The 10,000-nt window shown below is 34.0% G+C and overlaps 1 protein-coding gene across 2 annotated transcripts in view; it reads right to left on the bottom strand.

The window, feature by feature from the left end:
• Positions 1 to 435: 435 nt before the first annotated feature.
• The window catches only part of Spg7 (SPG7 matrix AAA peptidase subunit, paraplegin), a 381,604-nt gene continuing 372,039 nt past the window's right edge, over positions 436 to 10,000 (bottom strand). Inside the window, exons 1-15 of one of the 2 annotated variants that reach the window (XM_027374047.2) lie at positions 9,395 to 9,532; positions 7,891 to 8,028; positions 6,585 to 6,709; positions 6,199 to 6,451; positions 5,896 to 6,033; positions 5,436 to 5,669; positions 4,248 to 4,415; positions 3,737 to 3,888; positions 3,373 to 3,595; positions 2,973 to 3,135; positions 2,623 to 2,753; positions 2,266 to 2,445; positions 1,932 to 2,051; positions 1,522 to 1,713; positions 436 to 994 (exon numbers count right to left, since the gene is read on the bottom strand). In XM_027374047.2, coding sequence (XP_027229848.1) covers positions 842 to 994; positions 1,522 to 1,713; positions 1,932 to 2,051; positions 2,266 to 2,445; positions 2,623 to 2,753; positions 2,973 to 3,135; positions 3,373 to 3,595; positions 3,737 to 3,888; positions 4,248 to 4,415; positions 5,436 to 5,669; positions 5,896 to 6,033; positions 6,199 to 6,451; positions 6,585 to 6,709; positions 7,891 to 8,001 — 2,343 coding nt within the window. In that variant the 5' untranslated portion in view covers positions 8,002 to 8,028; positions 9,395 to 9,532 and the 3' untranslated portion in view covers positions 436 to 841. Of the gene's footprint in view, positions 995 to 1,521; positions 1,714 to 1,931; positions 2,052 to 2,265; positions 2,446 to 2,622; positions 2,754 to 2,972; positions 3,136 to 3,372; positions 3,596 to 3,736; positions 3,889 to 4,247; positions 4,416 to 5,435; positions 5,670 to 5,895; positions 6,034 to 6,198; positions 6,452 to 6,584; positions 6,710 to 7,890; positions 8,029 to 9,394; positions 9,533 to 10,000 lie in introns of those variants that run through there. The other variant, XM_070118158.1, reaches the window with a different exon arrangement.

Here is a 10,000-nt window from a genome sequence, read left to right as displayed (position 1 = left end):
TTCAAATCAACATCAGAAAAAGCTATAAATTCTGTTCAAAAGGACAATGAAGGCAATATAGGCCAGGAGTTATTGTGTGTTCTTACTTTAGTTTCTGCTGATGTATGGACTATTTGAACTTTTGTACCCTTTTGGCAAATGTCCATTACTTGAAGAATTTATATAATTATTTATTTTAAGAAGATAAATCAAATTCAATTTCTGTCTAGGCAAAATTCTCATGTAAATATGTACAAATCTTTTCTTTGTAGAACTCCTCTAAAAGGAGTATTTTTTCTCAAATAAGAGTCTGCTGCTTGACAGTGATGATGAAAAAAAAAATTAAAAGTTGGAATAAATAGCACACTTTATATGAAGATATCTGTAAATTTCAACATGTTTCTTAAAGTAAAGAGTATGTTGTTTAAAAACAGGTTTTTTAAAATCAAAATCCAATTGGTAAAATTTTTGAAACATTTATTTATATAAATGGCAATTATTTGGCTTTATCACTAGTATATGCTTCCAATCAATAATTAAATACACTAACCATCTTTATTTACAGTTTGAACACTATGTACATCCTAATGTAACAAAATGCAAAAAAAAAAGTATTACACATACGACAGTGAATTATAGCAACTAATTCACAGACACCGGAGTCATTAACTACCATCATCCACAGCCAAAACAAAGTTCATAACCAACTAATGTCTCACAAATTCCTAAATCCTCCTTAATAAAATGTGAATGATCTAAAAAGAAAATAATCCACCAACTTGGCCTTTATTCAACAAATTGTAACCTTGACTGAGATACAAGAGGGAGTGTATATAACAGCCTCAGTTTGCTTGGCTAGTTATTAGCTATCCTTTCCGGCATCTTTCCACTTGTTTATCTCCCCCTCAAACTGCAATGGTTCAATGACGAGCTTCTGGCCGTAAGGAGTTGGGCCGAGGATTGCTTCAACGTCATCGTAGTTGAGAGTTTCCTTCTGTAGGAGTGACTCTGCTAGCTGTGAGGATGATGAAAATGAATGGTTTTATTTGAACAGTTTTTGAGAGAGAATATTCAATACCTTGATAAAACAGCTACATTAATCCATAATATCCATGATGATGATTATAATTTATTTGGCGCTAAATTAAAATGTGGAAAAATACAGACTAGGTGACTTGCTGTGTTTCCATTATAATAATGAATAACATATACTACTATAGAAAGGTATGAATAAGAATGAATATCTTCACAATAAATGTATTTCTGATGAAGATATTTTAAACTGGTCAAATACATCTCTTGTATTGTGAAGATACATTTGAAACTGGTCAAATACATCTCTTGTATTGTGAAGATACATTTGAAACTGGTTAAATACATCTCTTGTATTGTGAAGATACATTTGAAACTGGTCAAATACATCTCTTGTATTGTGAAGATATTTATTCTCATTCATACCTTTCTACATATGTCAATATGAATATGTTCAACATATACTATACCAAATAATTATTCAGTATAACAACAAAGAAAATGACTCACCAATGTCAATTTATCCATGTTGGCTTTGAGTACTTCCTCTGTTTTTTTGTAAGCAGCAAATATTAGCCTTGATGCTTCCTCGTCTATTGTGGCTGCCAGCTTCTGTGAATAGGGTCTACGGCCAACCTCTCTTGTCTCCTCCTCCGGAAAGGACACCTGACCAACGTTATCGCTAAAGCCAAATGACCGTACCTGAGAGAGAGGGATGACCATAAACAGGACTAAGAAATGCTGGAATTGCTGGCTATTATATAATTATTATCATTATTTTTTTATCATCATTAATTTCCCTGATGGATATGGAAATATTCTGAAAAAAAAAACTGTACCCCATCAATTTATATCAAAATGACTTTCAGGGTCAAAATAATGATCATAACCAATTATGGGATAATGAAATAATCATATACCTGTGCATATGCCATTTTAGTGACCTTCTCCAGATCATTCTGAGCCCCAGTGGTCACGCGGTTGAACACCAACGATTCAGCAACACGACCTCCGAGAGCCATGCACATCCTCTCAAAAAGCTGAAGAAGTGAAAAAATGTAATCACATCATTTGGTGAAAATGATAACATAAACATTTTCAAAGAATTTCACTAGCATCATTTTCATAAAAAAAAATTCCTCCCTCTTATTCTCATTCTTACTCCCTCACTCTCACTCTATTTTAGAAATAGGCCTTTATTACAATATAAACTGCATTAAGAAATAAATAGTGAAAAATTACATCTACACCTACCTGTTCTTGGGTATACAGCTTCTGGTCTTTTGGTGCATACTGAGCAAATCCAAGGGCTTGGTTGGTTCGGGGCACGATTGTCACCTTTAGGAGAGCATCTGTGTGCTCTAGGATCCATCCTAACAAGGCATGACCTGACTCATGATACGCAACGACCCGACGTTCTTCTGGTGACAAGGCCTATAAAGGATATTCGTTACAGATTGACCCTACTTAAAAAACAACCAACAATGAGTGAAACTGTTCAAACTTTTATATTTAAGCATTATCAAACCTCTTATATACATTGATAAAGAAGCATTATCAAACAGCAAACATATACACTATCTTGGGAAGATCTTTACTTTCCCATCCTACCTGTGATCTCTTTTCTGTTCCTCCAACTACCCGTTCAACTGCATACTCTAAATCGTTTGCTGTGACAACCTTCTTGGCATGTCTCGCAGCATGAAGGGCAGCTTCGTTAACTACATTAGCTATGTCAGCACCTGTGGACAGACCAAAAAAGGAACTTTTAGGCTCCTTTAGCAATACACAGGGTGATAGTATTTTAACAAGCCCAATTATTAAATATTTGTGAATGTATTATATTCTGACTACAAAAAGAGAGACTTGAATATTCAAGCTTTTATAACATTTGCATTGTTTATTTTAATATCATACTATACTAATTGAGCTAAGAGCTAACTTTCCTCCTATTCACTCACCACTGAATCCTAAAGTGAGAGATGCCATCCTCCGAGCATAATAAGTGCTTGGCTTCTCCAGCACGATGCTCTTCAGGTGATGTTCAAATATTTCCCTCCGTTCCTCAAGGTTCGGCAGGTCCATCATGATATGTCGGTCGAATCTCCCAGGCCTTAGGAGAGCCTAAGGACACAGAAGAAGAAATGCTAATGATTTTTTTTTCTTCTTATGGCCTTATCTACTCATGTATTTAATAATCCAATGAATATATATCAATACAAATTTTGTAAAATTTTTTTTCCTGAAATCAACATTAAATCAGATTACACACACACACAAACACACACACACACACACACACACACACACAAAATTTCCCTCTCTCTCTCTCTCATTCTCCTATTCCCAACCCTAATCTACCTTATCAAGGATATCCAATCTATTGGTGGATGAGAGGATGACGACTCCCTCCTTTGAGCCAATGCCATCCATCTCCACTAGCAGCTGGTTTAGGGTTTGCTCAGACTCTCCTGATCCGCCATCCATCCCTCCTTGCCCGCTAGATCTCTTTCGGCCAATGGCATCAATTTCGTCAATGTAAACGATGCATGGTGCGCGCTTCTTTGCCTCCTTGAATAGATCCCTGGAAGTAAATGTGCACCATGGAATTATTAATCAAATAAAAAACATTAAAAAATATATATATATATATCTATTGTATATATATAATTACATCTATTATATCAATATCTATTATCGTTTCTACACCTACGACATTCCTCACCTAACTCTGGCTGCTCCTAAACCGCCAATCATTTCAATAAACTCTGAGCCATTCATTGCCAGAAATGGAACTTGCCCTTCTGTAGCAACAGCCTTGGCCAAGAGAGTTTTGCCACACCCTGGTGGGCCGAGCAGTAGAGCACCTCTCGGAACCTGTGAAAGAGTGATGGTGATAATAATGATCATAGTAATGACACTAGAACTACTACTAATACATATATACACACTTACATACACATATACCTATACACATACCTGCACACTCACACCTACACACACGCACACACACACACACGCACACTCATGTCACACACACACACACACACACACACACACACACATACACACACACACACACACACAAACACACACACACACACACACACACACACACACACACACACACACACACACACACACACACACACACACACACACACACACACACACACACACGGGAAAAAAATATATATAACAACCCAAATTTACACGGCAAAACCTGCCCTCCTCACCTTAGCACCCAGTTCCCTATATTTATCAGGATTTTTCAAAAAGTCTACAAACTCCATGACTTCTTGCTTGGCCTCTCTTGCTCCAGCGACATCGGCAAACTTGACCCCACGACCTGACCCAGGAAGCAATGGGTCAATGATTGTGAACTTTGCTCGAGTCATCTGGCTCTAAAAAAATGAAAAGGGATTATAAGATTTAACTTTTTGTACTACTGTTATTTTCATTATTGTGAATATTCTGATTGATCAAATGCACAGACTTCTCTAAACATTAACAAATGTAAATTTTTCTATGTTATTAGCAGACTACGTAAATTTTTCTAAATTATCAGTATATCATATTAATCACTGACAGATACTTAACATATTACACAAGTTTCACTACATGACCGACAGATAATGTAAAATGTGTGTGATTAACATCTTATGAAGTTTTTCTAAATATTCACAAAATCTATCGCCAGTTTATATAAATTTCTGCAATAAACAGATGAACTGATTATATAAACATCAGAAAATAATCTACTGACAACATTATCAAATTATCAACTGACAATATTAAGTTCCTTAGATGATCCACAATGTAAATTTCTCTAACTAAGAAACTTCTCAAAGTTACTGCAAACAATATAACTTTCTCTGAAAGCTCAACAGATATATAAATCCAATTAAAGTATAAGCAGATTATATTTTATTCTCTAAATGACTCAACTATTACCTGAAATACTCACAACCCAATTTTATCAATATAAATAAATGTGACAAAACAGAGTATAAGCAAAATATCCATACTGAAGAAAAACTGTTTACGTATTGAAGAGAATAAATATAAACAAAATATTACTAAGAAAAAAAGTGGACAAAATAATAAAAACAAACAAAATATTGATAGCTAACTCACAATCAAACAATGAACACATTAACAGAACAAAATAGAATATAAAACAATAATGACTGCCAAACAATAAACAAATCAACAAAACAACAAAGATTATCATATAAACAAAATGGCAATAATAAGACACAATGCACAACCCACAACAAGTAATAAAACAAATAAAATAACAGTAATAAAAAACAAATAACAGACAAACCACAAAAAACAAAATAACAATAAGAAAACCAAAGAATTGACAAGTTACAAACAATCACTATCATAAACAATCCTACTGACTCTTGTCCACTCACCATGCCTTCCATGCTCAGAGGTCCTTTGATGTTCATGTTCCTCGACAAAAGCGATACAATAATTGCCACCACGATGATGGACGCCAAGAGCCTTCCAGCAGTATCACCACTCCGCTCGTAAACAATGGGCACACCTTGGTCAGATCGGATGCCCAGCTTGGCCTCGGACTCGCGTAAGCGCTCCTCAAAGTGCTGGAGGTCTACGATGTTCATGTGGAATGTGCGCTGATCAATCTGTGGGAGGGATAGAAATTGGAATGAGTTTGAGATGTGTTCTGTGGGGGGTGATTTATATCATTAAAAAGTACTGAATACATAGGTATTAAGATCTATTGGGAAATGCAGTCAACTATCTACAGAACTTGCACTACAGAACCAATAGGAAGTAAACAGTGCATTATCTACATTCATTTTATTTGTTACATATATACACATAATTTTTAAAGTATGTTTTACTCACCTTTTTTCCCTTGATAACAGCACCTTCGTAAAGAATGATGGTCACAATGTCCAAGTCAGGCCGCACTATCACCTCCTCAACCTCACCCTTTGCCAGCATTTGGTGAACAAATTCATTCCATGACACATACCTAGCAATCTGCATGAACAAGAAAATAGACAAACTTATAAGTAACCACACAATCATATCTCATTATTACACAAACTCTGATGATGAAAGACATCACAGGTCATTAAAATACATTCATCCATATTCAGTGCTGAGATTGTGAGGTACACTTGTTCAAGAGTGACGATTCATCACCTCTGGCTGATTGCTCCCGGGGAACAGGAGAGATATGATGGCAATGAACATGTAAGCGGTCAACATCCATAGGGCAGCTTTCGCCAACATGCCCTTCCTCTCGTCATCATCATTCTTATTCTTGTTGCCGTCGCCACCAGAAGAGCTATTGCCATTTCCACTCCTGTTTGGGCCAGGCTGGTTGGCTTGTGAGGAGGTTGTGTGCAGACTACGCTTCAATATTGCCAGCTGGTCAGGCTTTGAGATTCCAGACCTGTTAGAGGTGCAAAAGAATATTATGACAAGTTTCTGTCTTGAAGGTCATTAATGTATATATATACATAAAAAAAACACACACACATTAGCAACACTTTTTCCTGATCAGCTACATGTTCAGAGTTCCTAACCTCTCCAATAGCTTTGTAACAGCACTGAACTCGCGCTTCACCATCACCCATGATGCTTTATACTGTGACTGTAAAATTCTATGTTGCAGTGTCCTTTTAACAGCCAAATTTGCTGTTGAAAATTTCTGAAAATATCCATAAATGAGCAAGCATAATTATGAATCATACAATATATTTTAAAGTATACATTGCATTTGCACTAAAAATAAACAATACTATATAATCAAATTGCTAAAAATTTGTAATTAGATATTTGATAAAATAAATGTATGCAGCTCTTTAAATAATTGTAAAAGAATAGTTTTCTTGAATTAGATGGTAACATATAATCTTGAGGTCTAGAATAAAATTCAAAGATTTTTTATGTTAAAATTAGCAAAGATAGTAAAGACTATTAAATGTTGTTATACTCTCATCTCTCAACAACACACACACACACAATATGTCAAAAAACATTTAGGATCTTAAATAATAATAACAATAACAATAATAATAATAATAATAATAATAATAATAATAATAATAATAAATATATATATATATATAAATACATATATATTTACATATACACACACACACACACACACACACACACACACACACACACACACACACACACACACACACACACACACACACACACACACACACACACACACATATATATATATATCATTCAATCTCCCTCTCAGTCTGCAGATACCAGGTACCTCTTACTTATTTAAACAAGAGAAATAATGTAAACAAAATAATAATAATAATAATAATAATAATAATAATAAATACATATATATATATATATATATATATATATATATATATATATATATATATATATATATATATATATATATATATATATATATATATTTACACACACACACACATAGACACACACATACACACACACACACATACATACACGCACAGACATATACACACACACACACACACACACACACACACACACACACACACACACACACACACACACACACACACACACACACACACACACACACACACACACACACACACACACACAGACAGACATACACACACACACACACACACACACACACACACACACACACACACACACACACACACACACACACACACACACACACACACACACACACACACACATATATATATATATATATATATATATATATATATATATATATATATATATATATATATATCATTCAATCTCCCTCTCAGTCTGCAGATACCAGGTACCTCTTACTTCTTACTTCTTTAAACAAGAGAAATAATGTAAACAAAATTGCAAGGCCCTTACCTCTGTTCCTGAACCAATTTTTGATACACTGGGTAATCTACGTGCAAGAGAAAATAAAGACGTTCGTTGATTTAGAAGAGTATTTAAAAGCGTTTTTGATATTCGTTCCATGGTGACTGATACTCAGAATGTGTTGACCTGAAACAAATAGATAATAATTACAAAGAACATCAATAAAATACATAATTAACTCAAAATATAGTATAGAAAGAAACAAACTATATGAAATAATAAAGAGCTCAACAAGTTTTATCATGATGTGCGAATATACAGATATATACATGTATATATATATATATATATATATATATATATATATATATATATATATATATATATATATATATATATATATATATATATATATATATATATATCCCCTTTGCAATTCTCCTCTCCAAGTATATTTTGGAAACTAAAACCTGTATTCTTGTAAAATATATTAGCATTATGCATTACAGAGGAATAGCAAAAGAATAAAAAACATCTGAACTACTTAATGACATAAATCAATGAGACAAAACAAAAACATAAAGTGGTTTATCTTTATAGGCATTCCATAATCTCTATATAATTGTCTCTTGTAACTTAAAATAATCATGTGTTTATTTGTAAAGGCTATGATTTCCATAGTATTTCTGAAAAATTATGAGGGGAGATATACCTAAAGGTGTGGGATTACATCAGCTTACATCAGCGCAGGTTAGGGTAATGCACTGAAATTTTCAACTTATAACACATTAAATCAGTATTTGCAGTCAAATCAAATGTTATTCGGAGGCCTATTACCATAGGCAGAAATCCTTGAAAAGATGATTATATAATCCAAGGTTGAATATCTACTGATCCTGTCTGCAGATATCTACACACCTTACTCTATGAATTTACGAAACAGATGACCACTACAAATATTATTAATTTATCACCTGATACCAATTCTGAGGGGTTGACATATAACTTTGCTTTTGTCACAGATTTCCATTAATATGTCAGATTCACAGGTAAGAGAGAGTAGATGTCAGTCTCATTCCCCTTGAAGATGGTGTATGTAGATCAATCAACGAGCCAATCATGATGTTCATCTGTTTCAGACATCTACAAGACTGGGTATGTAGATCCTGCACACAGGATTGGGTCTAGCATAGGTTATCATTTTATCGTTACTGTTTACTTTCTACAATATGAAGGGCAATAAACAACTACATCGCTTTCTAGTCACTTCTTTGTGAAATTCTATATAGTGTTACGAAAAACACCTTTCCTCTATTTCTGTATGAGTATCATGGAACCTAAATTCATATCATATTCTTTCCTTACTGCTGTGAACCATTATTAACGTAATTACTACTGCTATATAATAAGTTGTAAAGTACCAAGATTGCTCATGAAAATTTGAAGCATTATATAAAGCTCATTAAATCGATCATTCTTCACAGATCGAATTCTGAATCGTTTCTCAACACACAATCACTATCTCCTCTTCCCCAAAAAACAAAATACTCACCAAATTATAGGAGAAATACCGAGCGAAGATTGGAATAAACGAAGATCATCGTTCTTCTATCAAGTCCGTGTTTTGTTTTGTTTTCCTTGCGTAAGCTCAGCTGTTTTCGGTAAGTAATCAGCTGATGCGGAACAGACGTTGGTAAATATGTATTGATAATGATTTTTCTTCTTTGTAATATTTGAAGAAATGTGTCTTTACGAATAATGTTTATAATATTTTTGAACTATATATGCAGACGCACATATATATATACATACACACATATGCCCATCAGAGCTGACTGCTTTTCCGTAGCATCATTTCTGGCGTTCTCTAAACATCATATGATAGAGAAAACGAATATAGATAATAATATTGAACCATACACTATTATAAACGGATGAATATTAGGTTACAGTCACAGTACGTAGGATCAAAGTCTGGTGATTATAAGATTCCCTGCGTTCCTCTTTTGTTTATTACACTTCATAAAACACTATACAATATATACATTACCAAGCCAGTAATGTAACATTCAGCAGCATAAAATGCACCCGCACCTCTTTATAGAAAATGTACAAGATGTATAACAAGAAAATGCGACATTGAACCTGTAAACTTGAG

Source organism: Penaeus vannamei, chromosome 41, assembly GCF_042767895.1.
Source record: "Penaeus vannamei isolate JL-2024 chromosome 41, ASM4276789v1, whole genome shotgun sequence".
NCBI lineage: Eukaryota > Metazoa > Arthropoda > Malacostraca > Decapoda > Penaeidae > Penaeus > Penaeus vannamei.
Note: the sequence above shows the minus strand (reverse complement) of the source record. Positions and strands in the feature narration are given on the sequence as shown.